This window comes from Rhinatrema bivittatum, chromosome 9 (assembly GCF_901001135.1).
Source record: "Rhinatrema bivittatum chromosome 9, aRhiBiv1.1, whole genome shotgun sequence".
Lineage (NCBI taxonomy): Eukaryota > Metazoa > Chordata > Amphibia > Gymnophiona > Rhinatrematidae > Rhinatrema > Rhinatrema bivittatum.
In genome coordinates, this window is record NC_042623.1 from 221,134,560 (window position 1) to 221,155,268 (window position 20,709).

The window sequence follows — 20,709 nt, forward strand, 5'->3', positions numbered from 1 at the left end:
GCCGCTTCTTAGCAGAGTAGATAAGAGCCTGTGCCCCCATTTGTTCAGGTACCACATCGCTACTTGGTTGTCTGTCTGAATCAAGACTACCTTGTTGGATAGGCAGTCCCTGAATGCATAAAGGGCGTACCGCATCGCTCGAAGCTCTAGAAAGTTGATCTGATAGGTTGCTTTGGCTTTGTCCAAGTCCCTTGGATTTGAAGGCCTTCGACATGGGCTGCCCAACCTAGGTTGGAGGCGTCCGTGGTTAAGGTCACCTGAGGAGCTGGTTGCTTGAAGGGAAGACCTGTTTGTAAGTTGGCCTTGTGCGTCCAAGTAAGGGACAGACGAAGCTGTTTGGGTTACAAGGAACGATAGCGGCTGAGTTGCTTGGTGCCACTGAGATTTTAGAGTCCACTGTACCCAGTCTCATGGCTAGGCATGCCATTGGGATGACGTGGACTCTTGACGCCATACGTCCGAGCAACGTGAGTAATTGGCGAGCCAAGGCTGTTTGTCGGGTACGAACCCCTTGGCCACCCTGGTGTCCAGGTCTGCTCCTATAAAGGAGAGATGGTGAGATGGTGTCAAGTGGGATTTTGGATAGTTGATCAGAAACCCCAATAAGTGTAGAAGCTGTATGGTGAGACCGAGGGAGTCTAGGGCCACTTCTCTGGACTGGCTTTTTATGAGCCAGACTAGATATGGAAAGACATGGACGCCCTTGCGGCATAACTGTGCAGCCATGACTGCCAGGCATTTCGTGAACACTCGGGGCGCCGTGGCCAAGCTGAATGTCTGTACCTTGTATTGATAGTGCCCGTGTCCCACTATAAATCGCAGGTATTTGCTATTAGGAGGGAAGATTGCAATATGGGCATAAGCGACTTGAAGGGCCAAAGAGCAGAGCCAATCCCCCTGTTGTAGGAGAGGGAGCATGGTGCCTAGGGAACCGTTCTGAACTGTTTCTTGTGAAGAAATGTGTTTCAAGGCACAGAGATCCAGAATAGGCCGGAGGCCACCAGTCTGTTTTGGGATTAGAAAATACTGGGAGTAGAACCCTCTCCCCTGCTGAGTCGAGGGAACCGGTTCTACGGCCATGGCAGACAGAAGGGTCGAGAGCTCTGACTCGAGAAGTACTGTGTGATCGTCTCGGCTCCATGCTGGAATGGGTGGGGAGTCCGGGGGTACAGCTGAAAATGTAGATGGTAACCGTGGGTTATGATGGACAGTACCCATTAGTCCGTGGTAATTGGGCGTCAATTGGTTACAAATTGGCAGAGGTGGCCTCCCACTGGTGAACTAGGTTGTGGGATCGGGGGGGGGGGGGGGGGGGCGAGGGGGGGGGGGGGTGGCTGCTGCTGCTGCTATCTGGAAGGGAGTCAAAATCCAGTTGCAGGACCAGCTTGTGGAGCTGGTCACTCTCTAGGAGTTCTCGTCTTGGCGTGCGTGTCCTCTCTGAAGGGCCCGAGCTGGTCGAGCATGGGACGTGGGAGGATATTACCTGCGTGGTCTGTAGAATTGTTTTCTACTGTCCCTAAGTGTGCCCCTGCAGGCTACAGAGGATGTATCTGAGGTGACAGTTGATGCACGGTCTCATGATGGTCTTAACTGGGCCACTGCGTCTTGGATCTTGTCCCCGAACAGGTTTTCTCCTGTGCAGGGAAGATCTGCAAGTTTGTCCTGCACCTCCGGGGTATAGGTCTAAGGCCTTGAGCCAGCGCAGCGTTCTAGCACTGATGCCCACTGCCGTGACTCTGGATGCTGTTTCAAAAACAGTTGTAAGCAGCTCTAACCTTGTGTTTCCCTGCCTTCCAAACCTTTTGCAGGATGGAGGACAAGTTCTCTTGATGTTGCTGTGGTAAGGTCTCTGTGAATTCCTGGACTTGTTTCCAGAGATTCCTATTATATTGGGTCATGTATAATTGGTACGCTGCTGATCACGCTATTAACATGGACCCTTGAAAGACTCTGCGCCCCAATGCATCCAATGCCTTCTGTTCCTTTCCAGGAGGAGCAGAGGAGTGTGGACAGGATTTTTTAGCCTTCTTTGGGCTGATTCCACCACTACAGAATGGTGGGGCAATTGGCTTTTCTGAAATCCTGGGGTTTGTTGGACCAGGTACGTAGCATCCGTCTTTCTGTTGACTGGAGGTAAAGTACCCGGATGGTCCCACAGGTGGTGCAAGAGGTCAAGAAGAACTTCGTGTACTGGTATAGCCATTACCTCTTTTGGAGCATTTACAAACTGCAAGACCTCCAACATCTTGTGGTGAGCGTCTTCCTCCATTACCAGTAGAAATGGGATAGTTTAAGACATCTCCTTGACAAAGCTGGCAAAGGAGAGGTCTTCCAGAAGAGAACAACGCCTTTCTTCTGGGGGTAAAGGCTCTGAGAGCAATTCATCGGAAGCTTGTGAGGAATGGCCAGAGAATGCATCCTCCCATGGATCATAGGGAGTTTTTCCCTCTGCCACTGGGCTTCCTGAGGGAGGAAGGATGCCAAAGAAAGAGGGCGGGAAGCCATCGATGGATGGTGAGGTGGCATCGATGGAGGGTGGCACCGACTTCGAAGGAGGCGGTGCTGGCATCGAGGTAGATGGGGTGCGCTTAGGCACCGATACACCCGAAGGTCCTGGAATGGGTTCCGGCATCGGTGGATCCCATGCAGGGATCGGACCGGAAGTTGCCTCTTCCTCCTCAGAGGAACCTGGAATGGGAATCGGGATCTATGGAGGCCTCGATGGTCGACTCTGTGGTAGTGTGTCTGATGGTACAGGTTGAGTCGGCAGGGCACCGATAAGGGTGTCCAAGCGCTCGAGGAGCGGTGTGAACATCGAGGGTGCTGGTTCCGGTATGGGGGCCAGCGCTGGTGGCAACTGGAAGCCCCAAAGGATGTTCAGCACTAACTGTTGGACCAGTCTGTCCAACTCCTCCCTGAAGGCTGGTGTAGAAGTCCATCAGTGCCGGTGTTTCCCACGGTGCTCGGTCCAGTCCTTCTCCGGCACAGAGGACGATGATGCTGATGTCTTTGAAGGGGTCGGTGACGGATGGTCACCCGCTCCACGGTGTTCCTGGCGGCTTTTCTCCGAAGTAGATGGACCCTCTCTGGCTGGTGCACCTTGTACTGGAGTCGATGGAGCAGAGCGTTTAGAAGCAAAAAATGCTCCATCTTTTCCAGTTGAGAGCACCGGCCTTTGGGGAACATTTGTGCACAACTGGGGCAGCGCCAGACATCGTGCAAAGGCCCTAGACACAAAACACAAACATTGTGCAAGTCATTATAGACATAGTCCTCGGATCCTCGGGGCATTTTCTAAACCCGGTCGCCATGCCGAACAAAAGTAGCACGCGGTCAGTGACTGTCGGGCACCAAGGGGTATGCCGCCAGGAACCAACAGCAAATCGCAGGGGATACACTTACCGAGCGCTGGAGGGAACAGAGCATGATAGGGGACCCCGGTGAGGGTGAAATAACGAAGATGGTCTTCGAATTTTTTCCGTGAGGAAAAATTCTCACAGAGCTCCTTAACTGCGGGGCAACTGCTGCGTGGAAAAGAAAGAGACTGAAAGGGGACCCCGTGTGGCCACAGGGTTAGTGGCATACTAGGCAAGCTCAGTATGCCAGTCAAATTCTAGAAACTTTGACAAAAGTATTCCATGACAGGGCTCCATCTGATGATGTCACCCATATGTGAGGACTACCATCCTGCTTGTCCTGGGAGAAAATTGACCATTTAATCCTACTCTCTGTTTCCTGTCTTTTAACCAGTTTTGTAATCCACGGAAGGACATCGCCTCCTATCTCAAGACTTTTTAGTTTTCTTAGAAGTCTCTCATGAGGGACTTTGTCAAACACCTTCTGTTTATTAATCCCTTCAAAAAAATGAAGCATATTTGTTAGGCAAGACTTCCCTTGGGTAAATCCATGTTGACTATGTTCCTTTAAACCATGTCTTTCTATATGCTCTACGATTTTGATCTTTAGAATAGTTTACACTATTTTTCCCGGCACTGAATTCAGGCTACCTTACCTGGGCTCAGTGCTTACCAGCTGACTACAGAGATGGTCTCCGGCTGCGAGAGAGGACAGGGCTTTGGCCGTCACCGCCGCGCTAGACTTCCTGCACCTGCTGCCTTTCAGCTGCTTCAGCAGCAAAGTTCACACCGGTAACCAGCTACCAGACCAAGACATACCTCTGAGGGATCTCGTAAATTGTCACAGGAATTCACGACTGGGGGAGGGACCTTTAGGTATCACCGCAGGAGAGCATGGCTCAATCTTTCTCCAATTTATAGGTAAATTTTCCTCCAACATGTATTGCAATCTCGGTAGAGAAAGCACTTCTACATCTGCTAGGAGATGGAGAGATACTGAAGGGCTGAGGTCACTGCAGGGGTATATCTAAAGTAACGTCAGCTTTGAAACCTGACTCCGTCTCCAAGTGCTAGCAGGGGAGCATATAATCCATTGGTCCTGAGTCCATCTGGCTACATGCTAGGAAATCCTGTATTTTTTCCCATTCTTACTCTAACCTTCCCAAGTACTACCCACTTCTACTAAGCAGCTACAAAACCACTATTCTCATAACAATCCAGGCTTTTTCAAAGGAACAAAGCCATCTTTGCAATCTTCTTCACAATAGGCCAATCAACTTCTGATTTCTTCGTCTTTACAAACACAATCCAAATATTTGCCGCATTTTCTCCATTACAGTTTTATCTCCTTTCTCCTCTGCGGGAGCAACAGTGAACCACAGATAGATGAGAAAATACAGTGGGTTGTCCCATGAAGAGAGACTCCTGCATGTTTAACGTTTAAGAAAAAAAATGTTTCAAACAATTAGGTTTCACGAGTGCTTGCTATTTCTTGAGAGGTTCTCACACTGAAATGCTATAATAGGGAGGGCATGAAAGCAACTAGTACCAAACAAATACATGTAATAAGCAAAAACCTCACCTCCTTTTTCAGAACAACGTGCGAGATAAGTGCAGCAATCAAGTTAAGGTCAACCTTTTCATCATCTATCATCTCTAGTGCATCAATGGTACTTGAGGAATACCTGCAGTTAGTCATAAATTATAAGACGCTGGAGAGACCTCAAGAGCATTCTTCTATAGTGTACAAGTAGACAGAATGTCAACTAATCATTTTTAAAAAACAAGTCCCTGAAATATAAGATTTCAAAATCAGAAAGTGCAATGGGAGTTTAATAGGAATCTAATCCGGGTATAGAAAATCATGTATAATAAACAGAAAAACTATCAGCAGCTCTGGGGCTTCATTCTGAAGTGGAAATAGACAAATGTAAAGTATATTTTCTTAAATAATTTTAAAGTAACAATTTTTGTAGTTGCTGAGAGGGGAACATTTATCTGCTGGTAGAAAGTTTGGATTTGCTGGGAAGAAGCACTTAAATCTTGAGAAAAAAATATTTTCTTGGCGTTTAAACTATTACTGGCTGTTTATATTGTTTGCTACATAAGATATGCCATACTGGGTCAGACCAAGGGTCCATCAAGCCCAGCATCCTGTTTCCAACAGTGGCCGATCCAAGTCAAGTACCTGACAAGTACCCAAACATTAAATAAACCTTAAGCTACTATTGCTTATTAATTAATAGCAGTTATGGATTTTTCCTCTAGAAACGTATCCAAACTTTTTTTAAACCCAGTTACACTAACTACTGTAACAATATCCTCTGGCAATTAATTCCAGAGCTTATCTATGTGCTGAGTGAAAAAGACTTTTCTCCTAACTTCATGGAGTGCCCCACAGTCCTTTTATTATCTGAGTAGATAACCGATTTACATTAATCTGTTCAAGACCTTTCATGGTTTTGCATACCTCTATCATATCCCCTCTCAGTCATCTCTTCTCCAAACTGAACATCCCTAACTTCTTTAGCTTTTCCTCATAGGGGAGCCGTTCCATGCCCTTGTTATTTTGGTCGCCCTTCACTGCACTTTCTCCAGTCAAACTATATCATTGAGATGTGGCGACCACAATTGCACACAGTATTCAAGGTATGGTGGTATCATGGAGCGATAGAGAGGCATTATGGCATCCACTGTTTTAGTTGCCATTCCCTTCCTAATAATTCCTAACATTCTGATTGCTTTCTTTTTTTTTTTTTTTTGACTGCCACAGCACACTGAGCAGATGACTTCAATGTATTAGCCACTATGACGCCTAGTTCTCTTTCCTGGGTGGTAACTTCTAAGATAGAACCAAACATTGTGTAACTATAGCAAGGGTTATTTTTCCATATATGCATCACCTTGCACTTGTCCACATTAAATTTCATCTGTCATTTGGAAGCCCAATCTTCCAGTCTCACAAGGTCTTCCTGCAACTCATCACAATCTGCTTGAGATTTAATTACTCTGCATAATTTGGTGTCATCCGCAAATTTCATCATACCCCTTTCCAGATCATTTATAAATATATTAAAAAAAACACCGGTCCAAGTACAAATCCCTGAGGCCCTGTACTGTTTACCTTTTTCCACTGTAAAAACAAACCATTTAATCCTACTCACTGTTTCCTGTCTTTTTAACCAGATTGCAATACACAAAAGGACAACGCCTCCTATCCCATGACTTTTTAGTTTTCTTAAAAGCCGCTCATGAGGGACTTGTCGAACGCCTTCTGAAAATCCAAATACACCACATCTACCAGTTCACCTTTGTCCATATGTTTATTCACCCCTTCAAAAAAGATTTGAGGCAAGACGTCTGTTGAGTAAATCCATGCTGTGTCCTATTAAACCATGTCTATCTAAACGATTTAAGGTTAGTATTGCCAGTGTTAGAATTGTTTGTGTGGTAGGAGAATAGACATTTTCTGAGCTAGTAAGAGAGGTTGTTTGAAAGTGTTAGAATTGTGAGTTTGCAAAGGTCACTTATTGATCTGAGAATACTGGTTTCTAGGTAACTACCTTGATTTCCATCTTCCATTCTAGGTAACTACCTTGATTTCCATTTTCCATTGGCATATTTGTTATCTATGTTTAAAATCCTAGCTTCTCTCTCTGTTCCAAGTTGTGTAACTCCCTTGTTTTATTGTAACTGCAATCTTTTGTCTTCACTTGTTTAATGTTTATTATTATTATTTATTATTATTTTGTTCCTTCTCCACTTGTTAATTGTAAACCGGCATGATGCGATATCCATCGCGAATGCCGGTATAGAAAAACTTAAAATAAATAAATAAATCTCCCATCCACACATGTCTCATTTTTTGATATACTGAAATAAATATAAATATATAGAGATATATCTATATCTGTATCTTTTTCTATCTATTGATTATTACCCTACTAGGAAGACAGTCTTCAAAATAAGTCAATAAAAATAATTCAATTAACCCTGATTTTAGTTACTAATTTTAGTTTGTTGCTGATCATTCACTAACAATCACCTAGTTATCAAATTTAAGAATGATAGGTTTAAAAAAGAGGGATACCCAATTTAAAAAAATGAATCACATTTAACAAACCTTAAATTAAAACTTAACTACTCCTTAATCAGCCTTTAAGAATATCAATTCAACAAATTAAGATGCAGACAGAAACCCAGCAGTAAGATGGTGGTCATACAGTCTTTTGCAGAGTACCACATGTATAATTACCCATCTGTTAGTGAGAGGTTGTATATGTGCACCCAGTGCAAAGAGTTCCTGGCTCTTAAAGATCAAGTCCAATCTGTGGAGGCCAGAGTGGCACACCTGGAGGAGCTGAGGCAGACAGAGAGGTATATATAGGGGAGACCTTCAGTGATATAGTAGAGTGGTCACAACTCCAATCTAGCAGCCCTTGGGAGAAGCAAGGTCACCTGGCAGGAGACCATCACCCTGGGGTGCAGAAAATGACCCTGCACCTAGGACCGCCCACCAAGTGATGCTTTATCCTTTCATACAGAGGATGTGTCTCCAGGGGACAGTGTCCAGGAGAGAAGCGTTAGGATGGCCATTGTAGATGGTGAATAGATCATTAGAAAAGTAGATAGCTGGGGGCGCTCTTTCGCGGCTGATGAGAACAGACGTTTGAGAATGGTGCTCCGTCCTCCACAGGCCTTACAACCGTCCAAATATAGCGTTATTTAACCCTATTTCCTCCCAGGAAGGATTTCCACACTAATTAACATCCCTACCACTTTTAATGGCATCCAAAAGAAAAACCGCTGACCTGAAACAGTTCTCATATGGGAAGTTGGCGGCACAATTGGGGCCTGAAACAGGCACCGAGATGACTAACTACTCCGATTGCTCTGATGAACTACAAGAGGCATCCCACGGCGATAGTCCGGTAGGGGAAAGTATTCACCCCGACTTACTGATCAAGGATGAGATGCGAAATTGGTTCGTAGAACTGAGATCTGAACTACGTCAGCAAAGGTCCAGCCTCATGGCGGCCATGGCGGATCTGAAGGAAGATTTCAGCGTGTTGGGAAATCGGGTAGACAAGACAGATATAAGGGTTGACCAACACAGCGAAACCCTTCACCAATTTACCACACAGCAAGCGACCCTTCGATCCGAAATCTCTGTTCTATCCGACAAGTTAGAAGATTTAGAGAACAGGAATAGAAGGGACAACATGCGCAGAGGCATTCCAGAAAACGAAGAATATTCAGATGCGCATGCTGTAGCACAGCAATATGTGCTTTCATCCTTAATCAAGGCGAAAAGGAAGAAGATAATGCTACTATCTCTCCTTCCGATATTAACCAAACAGGGCACATCGTGCTCTTGGGTCACGCAGAGATTCCAGGCCCAGACACATCATTCTCTGCTTTCACTACACAAAAAATACAGGTCCATGAACAAGCCAGACAACTGAAGGACATAAATTGGCAAAATAATAAATTGGCGATTTACCAGGACCTAGCCCCGCTTACTCTTTCTAAAAGGTATGCACTACGGGAAGTCACTGCCAACCTACGAGATTGTTCAACCCGCTATAGGTGGACATACCCTTTCGGATTACAATTCCAAGTAAAGGGCATCACTTACAGAATTATGACTGTGGAAGAAGCTGCAGAAGCATTTCAACAGGCTCAACTACCCACCACCTTCCAAGCCCCCAAAGTGGCTGCGCCTTCCATCAAAATGGCATTCACCCCAGATGACAGAGGGCTGGTAAGGGGGGCAAACACCTTTGACGACAATCAGATGCCACTCATTCATCTGCTAGCAATAAGGGCTGAAGAAATGTGGCACTAACTGGCAGACGGTGAGACGTGAATGATTGGGTTACTGTGATGCGGCTTATGAGACACAACAGATATGAAAGGTCACACATAAAGCTTATTTTTCTAGTTCCAAGTTTTCACATAACTTAGGATTTCTTGTCGTTTAAAACAGACGGTTGTTGTAACAATGTATAAATATTCTCATTTCAGACTTTTGTATTGATGTTTTATATTGCATTAATGCCTTGGGGGGGGGGGGGGGGGGAGGGGAAGGGGTGCGCCTGATCTCATTCGAGCGGACTGGGCTCACCCAGAATAACTAATCCGGTATCCATGGGGGGGGATTGATTTCAATTTTTCTATGTTGACAACATGGACTCTTTGCTTCTTACAATATGATTGGGAACTGAATGGGAGATGTTTCTTACCAGAGGGAAATGTTATATCATATACAGTGAGGTTCAGGGGGACACTAAACACACAAAGCTCACAGGGGGTTTTAATGGTTACGATAGGCTCCAAATCTAATAACTAAAAGATGGCCACGCGTATAATATCCCTTAATGTGAAAGGTCTGAACTCCCCGCGAAAAAGACTCTTGCTCAAAAAAGGGTTACAATCCCAGAGGGCATACTTGGCTTTTGTGCAGGAAACGCATGTCAGAAAGCGACACGAGCAACTTCTAAATAATCTTCAGTATCAGAATACCCACTGGGCTGCCAGTACTAAGAGTTCCCGGTATGCAGGGGTAGGTATTCTTCTTGCAAATTCTTTAGTACATGAAGTTCTGTTTAAATTAGTGGATACCAATGGTAGATATTTGCTGCTTCAAATTAAGGTGGGATCCCAACTATATACCTAGTGGTTAGAGCAGTGGGCTATGAACCAGGAGACCAGGATTTTAGTCCTGCTGTCGCTCCTTGTGACCTTGGGCAAGTCACTTTACCCTCCATTGCCTCAGGTACAAACTTAAATTGTAAGCCCTCTGGGGATAGGGAAATATCTACAGTACCTGAATGTAAACAGATGTGATATCTCAGATCGTATGTCGGTATATAAAACTCATCAATAAAATATATAAATATTTCCCAAATGTGAACCAGGTGATCTTTTTAAAAACCAGAGATAAGGTACTTCAGCAACATGCAGCCAGAGAACTTATCATTGGAGGGGATTTCAATGCTGTTAGAGACTCCAATTTGATTCATCATATAGAGGTACTTCAGTTAGAGGTATGGGGAAGGATTGGCATGACTTCTTAGAGAGATGGAGCCTAATATATTTTTGGCGCCAAAGAAATCCAAGGTCTCGTTCTTATACTTTTTTCTCCAAGCCACATTGCATATATTCCAGTATTGACTATTTCTTTATTAACCATACTATCCAAAATGCTGTTTGAAAATTCGGTATTGACAGCATAAATTGGTCAGACCATGCCTCCATATGAATGGAGATTAATTTGCAAGAACCCGATAGTGGGCTGCGTACATAGCAGCTTAATTAAAGCCTGCTACGTGACAGTGATTTTGTTCGTAAACTGGATAATCAAATTCAAACTTGTTTTGATCTTAATAGAACTGAGGACATGACATATACGGCACTATGGGAATGATCTAAGGTTGTCATAAGGGGCCTATTCATAGTGAGAGCTGCATATTGTAATAAGGCACGGGAACAGCACCGTAGATCTCTGTTGCAAGAGCTCGATCATCTAACACAGCAACATAAGATCTCTTTATCAACAAACATATACCAAAATATGCTGAGGGTTCGGGATTCCTTGAGAGCGATCGATGATACCGCTATCAGCCATAACCTTAATCTATTAAAACAGCAATACTTTAAGGGTGGCAATAAAGCAGGAACATATCTTGCCCACAAACTGAAGGCTGCCCAAGCTCATATATTAGTAGCCAAAATGTTGAGATTACTTACCTGATAATCTCCTTTTCCTTAGTGTATGCAGATGGATTCAAAACAAGTGGGTATAGTGTGCTCGTGCTACCAGTTGGAGACGGATCTGACGTCAGCACGGGTACATATACCCCCGCAGGAAGTGCAGCAATTCAGTAATCTTCCTTGCAAAAGCTTTATGGACATATCTGTAGCTGACCGATCGAATAAATGAACAGGATTACCCTGACCGATTGATGATAGCTGGAGACCGCCAGTGTTCTCAACCGGAAGGCGTCGACACCCGGCAGGGTGGATGCCCTATTATAAGAAAAAAACATGGCTTACCGTGAGTCGGTGAATCCCCATGTATACCGGCAGCCGGGCGGGATGCTGAGTCCATCTGCATACACTAAGGAAAAGGAGATTATCAGGTAAGTAATCTCAACATTTCCTAGCGTGTAGTAGATGGACTCAAAACAAGTGGGATGTACAAAAGCTACTCCCGGACTGGGCGGGAGGCTGCCCGAGGTCCGTTCAAGGATTGCCCTCGCAAATGCTGTGTCCTCCCTGGCCTGGACGTCCAGACGGTAGAATCTGGAGAAGGTATGGAGGGAGGACCACGTCGCCGCTTTACATATCTCTGCAGGCGACAGCATCCTAGTTTCTGCCCAAGAGGCTGCTTGCGCTCTGGTAGAGTGAGCCTTGACCCGTAGAGGCGGTGGGTTTCCCTGCTTTTGCGTAGGCTGCCTTGATAACTTCTTTGATCCAGCGGGCGATGGTTGCCCGTGAGGCTGCTTCCTCTTGCTTCTTCCCGCTGTGAAGGACGAACAGGTGGGTCCGTCTTTCGTACTGCTTCTGACATTTCCAGGTATCTAGACAGTAGCCTGCCGATGTCGAGATGGCGTAGTATTCGACCCTCTTCCGACTTCTTCAAACCTTCCGTGGTAGGCAAGGATATGGTTTGGTTGAGGTGGAAGTGAGAGACCACTTTGGGGAAGCTAACCAAACTGGTAGTGCAGTAATAATGGGAGACTTCAATTACCCCAATATAGACTGGGTAAATGTATCATCGGGTCACGCTAGAGAGATAACGTTCCTGGATGGAATAAATGATAGCTTTATGGAGCAATTGGTTCAGGAACCGACGAGAGAGGGAGCAATTTTAGATCTAATTCTCAGTGGAGCACAGGACTTGGTGAGAGAGGTAACGGTGGTGGGGCCGCTTGGCAACAGTGATCATAATATGATCAAATTTGATTTAATGACTGGAAAAGGAACAGTGTGCAAATCCAAGGCTCTCGTGCTAAACTTTCAAAAGGGAAACTTTGATAAAATGAGAAAAATTGTTAGAAAAAAACTGAAAGGAGCAGCTACAAAAGTAAAAAATGTCCAAGAGGCATGGTCATTGTTAAAAAATACCATTCTAGAAGCACAGTCCAGATGTATTCCACACATTAAGAAAGGTGGAAAGAAGGCAAAACGATTACCTGCATGGTTAAAAGGGGAGGTGAAAAAAGCTATTTTAGCCAAAAGATCTTCATTCAAAAATTGGAAGAAGGATCCAACAGAAGAATATAGGATAAAGCATAAACACTGCCAAGTTAAATGTAAGACATTGATAAGACAGGCTAAGAGAGAATTTGAAAAGAAGTTGGCTGTAGAGGCAAAAACTCACAGTAAAAACTTTTTTAAATATATCCGAAGCAGAAAGCCTGTGAGGGAGTCAGTTGGACCGTTAGATGATCAAGGGGTTAAAGGGGCACTTAGAGAAGATAAGGCCATCGCGGAAAGATTAAATGATTTCTTTGCTTCGGTGTTTACTGAAGAGGATGTTGGGGAGGTACCCGTAATGGAGAAGGTTTTCATGGGTAATAATTCAGATGGACTGGATCAAATCACGGTGAGCCTGGAAGATGTGGTAGGCCTGATTGACAAACTGAAGAGTAGTAAATCACCTGGACCGGATGGTATACACCCCAGAGTTCTGAAGGAACTAAAAAATGAAATTTCAGACCTATTAGTAAAAATTTGTAACTTATCATTAAAATAAGAAAATTATTCCTTACCTGCTAATTTTCGTTCCTGTAGTACCATGGATCAGTCCAGACGGTGGGTTATGTCCCCCGTCCAGCAGATGGAGTCAGAACAGAGCTCGAGGGCACCGCCTCCTATACCAGCGCACCCTCTGCTGGAGCTCAGTATCATGAATAACCAAGCCCAAAAGAGCACAAAACAAACAATTTGGATCAAACAACCCTGACGTAAATCAACATCAAGAACCATTAGGAGGCAAGACCCAGAACGAGGTCGCCCTAGTCAACTTGTGAGGAGCTGTACAACTCTGATAGAGAACCAGAGGAAAAGTAGAAAGAAGACAGAAACACGCACATAAATCCGAGCAGGGGCGCAGTATCCCAGAGTGGTGGGCGTCTGGACTGATCCATGGTACTACAGGAACGAAAATTAGCAGGTAAGGAATAATTTTCTTTTCCCTGTACGTACCAGGATCAGTCCAGACGGTGGGATGTACCCAAGCTTCCCTAAACCGGGTGGGCCCCTGAGAGCCCCGCTCGGAGAACCTGATCGCCAAAAGCCCAGGGCGGAAGGCGGCAGGTGTAACCGATAATGCCGAGCAAAGGTATGCAACGACTTCCACGTCGCCGCCCGGCAGATTTCCTGTGGCGAGACGGACCGAGACTCCGCCCAAGAAGCGGCGTGTGAGCGTGTAGAATGAGCTCTGACGCCGGTAGGCGGCGTACGACCAGCTCCGATATAAGATGCCGCGATGGCACCCTTGATCCAGCGGGCAATCGTTGTCTTCGATGCGGAGGAGCCCTTCTTAGGTCCCGACCAGAGCACGAACAGGTGATCGGAAACTCGGAAATCATTGGTAGCTTCCAGGTAACGGAGCAGAGCCCGTTTGACGTCCAAAAGACGAAGGGACCTTTCTTCCCCTGGAGGAAAAGCCGGGAGATCTACCGTCTGATTCAAATGGAAGGGAGAAACCACCTTCGGAAGGAAGGAAGGTACGGTACGTAGAGAGACCCCCGCCTCAGAAAGGCGGAGGTACGGTTCCCTGCAGGAAAGAGCCTGTAGTTCCGAGATGCGACGAGCCGAAGAAATTGCCACAAGGAAAACCGTCTTCATAGTGAGGTCCTTGAGGGAAGCCTCCTGTAGTGGCTCGAAAGGAGCGCCCGCCAGGGCCCGGAGAACGAGGTTGAGGCTCCATGACGGGCAGGGATCTTGAACCGGAGGCCGAAGATGCTTGACCCCCTTTAGGAAACGAGCGATATCCGCTTGGAGAGGTAGCGAAACCGCTGTCTGTAACAGGGCATTCAGGGCCGCCACTTGTACTCTGAGAGAATTGTATGCTAGGCCCTTATCCAATCCGTCCTGCAAAAACTGAAGGATTAGGGGAACCGTGGCTTCCGTCGGACAGGTCCCATGACCGACACACCAGGACTCGAAGACCCTCCACACTCGCCCGTAGGCAACCGAGGTCGAGGGCTTACGAGCCCGAAGCATCGTTGAAATCACCGCCTCCGGGTAGCCCCGACGGCGGAGTCGGCGCCGTTCAAAAGCCAGGCCGCAAGACAAAAGAGTGCCGCCTGCTCAAAAAATACTGGACCCTGATGCAGGAGCCGTGGAAGGTGACTCAGACGGACCGGACCGTCCACCGCCATGTGTAGTAGATCCGCGAACCAAGGCCTCCGCGGCCATTCCGGGGCCACCAGGATTACTGGACCGCAGTGGTTTTCGATTCTTCGGAGGATCTTGCCCACCAATGGCCAGGGGGGAAATACATAGAGGAGCTGACCTGTCGGCCACGGTAATGCTAGAGCGTCTACCCCCTCCGCGCCCCGCTCCCTTCTGCGACTGAAGAAGCGCGGGGCCTTGGCGTTGAGGGCGGTAGCCATCAAGTCCACCCGTGGCGGTCCCCAGCGCTGAACCAGGAGGTCCATCGCCTCGGTGGAGAGAGACCATTCGCCGGGGTCCAACCGCTGACGACTCAGGTAATCCGCCTGGATGTTGTCCACCCCGGCGATGTGGGAGGCTGCGAGACGTACAAGGTGGAGTTCCGCCCATGCCATCAGGAGCGTGGTTTCCGCGGAGACCTGGGCGCTCCGCGTTCCGCCTTGGCGATTGATGTAAGCCACTGTCGTTGCGTTGTCCGAGAGAACTCGTACCTCCCTGTCGCGAACCAGGGGGAGGAAACGCTGAAGCGCCAAACGTACCGCTCTGGTCTCCAGACGATTGATCGGCCACTTTGCCTCCTCCGGGGACCACATCCCCTGTGTGGCGCTGCGGCCACAGACGGCGCCCCAACCCCGAGGCTGGCGTCGGTTGTGACTACTACCCAAGAGGGAACCTCGAGCGAGACGCCGCGGGCCAGGTGAGCCGGAACCAGCCACCAGTTCAGACTGTCCCGAGCCGACTGAGGGAGGGGCAGAATCACCTGATACTCCTGAGACACAGGTTTCCAGCGAGATAGAAGGGACGCCTGCAGTGGAAGCAGGTGTGCAAACGCCCAGGGCACCATGTCGATGGTGGAAGCCATCACTCCCAGAAGCTGAAGATAATTCCACACTGTAGGATCCGACAAGGCTGCAAAGCGATGGATGTGTTCCCTCAGGGAGAGAGCCTTGTCCGGACGCAGGAACACCATGCCCAGTTGCGTGTCGAAGGTTGCTCCCAGGAAGTCCAAGCGTTGAGATGGAACGAGGAAACTCTTGGGGAGGTTCACCACCCAGCCCAGGGAGCGAAGCACCTGCAAAACCCTGGTCACCGAAGCCTGACCATGCGAGAAAGACTTTGCCCGCACCAGCCAGTCGTCCAGGTAAGGGTGCACTAGTATGCCCTCCTTCCGAAGTGCCACCGCCACTACCACCATGATCTTGGTGAACGTCCGCGGAGCCGTTGCGAGTCCGAAAGGTAGGGCCCGAAACTGAAAGTGTTGACCGAGAATCTTGAAGCGTAGGTAACGCCTGTGGTCCGGACGTATTGGGATGTGCAGGTACGCCTCCGTCAGATCCAGGGAAGCCAGGAACTCGCCCTGATGTACTGCGGCAATCACGGATCGTAGCGTTTCCATGCGGAACCGATTGACCCGCAGCGAGCGGTTCACCTCCTTCAAATCCAGTATGGGCCGGAATGAACCGTCCTTCTTGGGCACTACGAAGTAGATGGAATAATGGCCCGAGCCCACCTCTGCGAAGGGAACGGGTACGATGGCCTCTATGGCTTGCAGCCGGTCTAGTGTCTGTTGAACCGCCACCCTCTTGAGGTCGGAGCCGCAGGGAGAGAAGAGAAACCTGTCCCGAGGGGGGCGGACAAACTCCAAGGCGTAACCGTATTGGATGGTGTCCAGGACCCACTGGTCTGAAGTAATCTTTGCCCACTCCTCGACGAATTGTGTGAGTCGGCCTCCGATGGGCGGGCAGGAGGAGTGGGCCGGTCTGGCATCATTGAGCAGATTTGGCGGGGGGGGGGGGCCCCTGCCCCGAGCCCTCCCTCGAGGGCCTCCGCCCTCGAAAGGAGCGTGACCACTGCTGCGGTCTACTTGAAGTTGTACGAGAACTGGGCTGTCGGTACGATCTGTAGCGCCGCTGTGCCCGAGCCCTGGTTCTGGTGGAGGCAAAAGACCGGTAAGATCTCTGCCGATCCTCGGGTAGACGATGCACCGAGTTTTCCCCCAGGGACTTGATGATCTGATCCAGGTCATTTCCGAAGAGGAATTTCCCCCGAAATGGAAGGGATCCCAGGCTCGACTTGGAGGAGGTGTCCGCAGACCAATTCCGGAGCCACAGGAGTCTACGAGCCGCCACCACCGACACCATGGACTGGGCCAGGACGCGAAAGAGGTCATACAGGGCATCCGCCCCGTAAGCGATGGCAGATTCCAGGCTGTCGGCCTGAGCATCCTCTTCCGGCGGCAACTGCTGCGACGTTAGGAGCTGCTGTACCCAGAGAAGACTGGCCCTCTGGGTCAAAGAAGCGCACATGACGGCCCGCATCCCCAAGGCCGAAACCTCAAATACCTTTTTGAAGAACGTCTCCAACTTGCGGTCTTGCGTGTCCCGTAGGGCCGTTCCGCCAGTAACTGGAATCGTAGGTCGCTTGGTCACTGCCGAGACCGCCGAGTCCACCTTTGGAAACCTGACGAGATCCAGGAAATCCTCCGGCAACGGATACAATTTCTCCATGGCCCTGGCGACCTTCAAAGATGCCTCCGGGAAGTCCCATTCCCCGGTGAGGAGCTGAAGAAACGACTCATGGACCGGGAAAGCCTTAGCCCTGAGGGCAGCCAGAACCGGGTCCCCCTTTTTGGAGCACGTCGCAACCGCTGGGGCCACAGGTGCCGGAGGATCCGGCGGCGGATCGAGGTCGAGCTCTTGCAGGGTCCGCTGCAGTAAATCCTCCAATTCCTCCTTGTGGAAGATGCGCAGAGCTCGCGGATCGTCGCCTTCGGCCTGCCCCTCAGAATGCGCAGGATCCGGAGGGTCCGAGGGATCAGAACCCGAGGGGAAAGCCGCTCCCACCGCAAGCGACTGGGATGGCAAAGCTGATGTTCCTGCGGTCGTCCCAGGTGAAACCAGGGACCCGGGGGCGGGGACCGCGAGCTTGGAAATCTTGGGCGCAGGAGGTCCTGCGGGAGCACCTCCCGGATCCGCCAGGCCCTGCAAATAGGCCGTGTGCATCTTCAGAATGAAGTCCGGTGAAAAAAAACGGCAGACCGGGGGAAGCCGCAGCGGCAGGATCCCCCTGTGGAGTCCGGGCAGGCAGGCCCTCCTCGGGGCCCCTGTGCAGGCGGGGGGCTCCCCGAACTGCGTCCTTCTCGTCCGGAGAGTGGTCCGCGCTGAACTCCTCTTCTAAAATGGCCGCCGTTCCCGCCATTGCCAAGAACGTGGCCGGCCCTCGCTTCCCTGGCTGCGGAGAGGGGGGCGCTGGACGCGAACCCGAGCCGTGCGCAATGCCTTCCCCGTCGGGGAGGCAGTGCTGACAGACTCCCTCGTTGGAGAGACGAGACCCCGCCTCGCCGCAGGTCTCGCAACGAGACCAGCGCGGCATAAATAAAGAAACGCCGCCGCGATGGAGCCTCGGGGGGGGCCGAAAATAAAGAAGTAGCGCGGGGGGGCCCGCGGGCCGACACAACCCGCCCGACTGGTCCGCAGGCGCCGGCGGGAAAAACCGCTGCCAGCGCGCCCAGGCCCGAGGTAAAGTCGCCGGGCCGCGGGACCGCCGGAGGACTGCAGAAACCGGCTGTCCCGGCAAACGCAGAGCAAAACAGCTGAAAAAGAAATAAATCAACACTTACCCCAAGCGTAAGTAAAGGCAAGCTGCAGGAGGAGACAGAACAGAGCAAGAGCACGCCTCCTCAAAATTACTGACAAGAAAAGAATTTCTCTTTTTACTTTTTTTTTTTTTTTTTTTTCAATAACTTGATCCAAATTGTTAGCAACAAAAGAAATGACAGGATAGACTCAAAGGAGTAAAAAATAAAACTCAAAATCTGTCACTCTGGGGAAGCACTGATTCCCCAACTCACATCTGCTGGAGTCAGAAAGATACTGAGCTCCAGGAGAGGGTGCGCTGGTATAGGAGGCGGTGCCCTCTAGCTCTGTTCTGACTCCATCTGCTGGACGGGGGACATAACCCACCGTCTGGACTGATCCTGGTACGTACAGGGAACATCCATTGTACCTGAAGACTGGAGGATAGCCAATGTAACCCCAATATTTAAAAAGGGCTCCAGGGGTGATCCGGGAAACTACAGACCGGTTAGCCTGACTTCAGTGCCAGGAAAAATAGTGGAAAGTGTTTTAAACATCAAAATCACAGAACATATAGAAAGACATGGTTTAATGGAACAAAGTCAGCATGGCTTTACCCAGGACAAGTCTTGCCTCACAAATCTGCTTCACTTTTTTGAAGGAGTTAATAAACATGTGGATAAAGGTGAACCGGTAGATATAGTATACTTGGATTTTCAGAAGGCGTTTGACAAAGTTCCTCATGAGAGGCTTCTAGGAAAAGTAAAAAGTCATGGGATAGGTGGCGATGTCCTTTCGTGGATTGCAAACTGGCTAAAAGACAGGAAACAGAGAGTAGGATTAAATGGGCACTTTTCTCAGTGGAAGGGAGTGGACAGTGGAGTGCCTCAGGGATCTGTATTGGGACCCTTACTTTTCAATATATTTATAAATGATCTGGAAAGAAATACGACGAGTGAGATAATCAAATTTGCAGATGACACAAAATTGTTCAGAGTAGTTAAATTGTGATAAATTGCAGGAAGACCTGGTGAGACTGGAAAATTGGGCATCCAAATGGCAGATGAAATTTAATGTGGATAAGTGCAAGGTGATGCATATAGGGAAAAATAACCCATGCTATAATTACACAATGTTGGGTTCCATATTAGGTGCTACAACCTAAGAAAGAGATCTAGGTGTCATAGTGGATAACACATTGAAATCGTCGGTACAGTGTGCTGCGGCACTCAAAAAAGCAAACAATGTTGGGAATTATTAGAAAGGGAATGGTGAATAAAACGGAAAATGTCATAATGCCTCTGTATCGCTCCATGGTGAGACCGCACCTTGAATAATGTGTACAATTCTGGTCGCCGCATCTCAAAAAATATATAATTGCGATGGAGAAGGTACAGAGAAGGGCTACCAAAATGATAAGGGGAATGGAACAACTCCCCTATGAGGAAAGACTAAAGAGGTTAGGACTTTTCAGCTTGGAGAAGAGACGACTGAGGGGGGATATGATAGAGGTGTTTAAAATCATGAGAGGTCTAGAACGGGTAGATGTGAATCGGTTATTAACTCTTTCGGATAGTAGAAAGACTAGGGGGCACTCCATGAAGTTAGCATGGGGCACATTTAAAACTAATCGGAGAAAGTTCTTTTTTACTCAACGCACAATTAAACCCTGGAATGTGTTGCCAGAGGATGTGGTTAGTGCAGTTAGTATAGCTGTGTTTAAAAAAGGATTGCATAAGTTCTTGGAGGAGAAGTCCATTACCTGCTATTAAGCTCACTTAGAGAATAGCCACTGCCATTAGCAATGGTTACATGGAATAGACTTAGTTTTTGGGTACTTGCCAGGTTCTTATGGCCTGGATTGACCACTGTTGGAAACAGGATGCTGGGCTTGATGGACCCTTGGTCTGACCCAGTATGGCAATTTCTTATGTTCTTAAGGAAGGAACCGTGCAAAGATGGATAGCCTAAGAAATGGATCACGGCAGGACAGTGCTTGTAGCTCTGAGATGCAGCGTGCTGAGCATACAGCCAGCAGGAATACCATCTTCAAGGTTAGCAAACGGAGGGGCAGGCCTCGAAGGGGTCTGAAGGCATGTCCCGCTAGAAATTCCAACACTAGGTTGAGGTTCCACAGGGGTACTGGCCACTTCAGTGGCGGGCGAATGTGTTTTACTCCTTTCAGGAAACGTGAAACGTCTGGGTGTGTGGCGATGCTGTTGCCGTCACTCTGGGGACCGTAGCAGGATAGAGCTGCTACTTGGACCTTGATGGAATTGAGGGACAGACCCTTCTGAAGTCCATCTTGTAGGAAATCCAAAATGATAAGGATCTTCGCGGCATGTGGATTGGTGCTGTGAGTTTCGCAC

The 20,709-nt window shown here is 48.4% G+C and overlaps 1 protein-coding gene across 3 annotated transcripts in view; it reads right to left on the reverse strand.

Moving 5' to 3' along the window:
- DHX36 (DEAH-box helicase 36) overlaps positions 1-20,709 on the reverse strand; it is a 518,365-nt gene that overhangs the window by 305,031 nt on the left and 192,625 nt on the right. For all 3 annotated transcript variants that reach the window (XM_029615334.1, XM_029615333.1, XM_029615335.1), the window contains one exon: positions 4,939-5,041. In XM_029615334.1, coding sequence (XP_029471194.1) covers positions 4,939-5,041 — 103 coding nt within the window. The remainder of the gene's footprint in view (positions 1-4,938; positions 5,042-20,709) is intronic.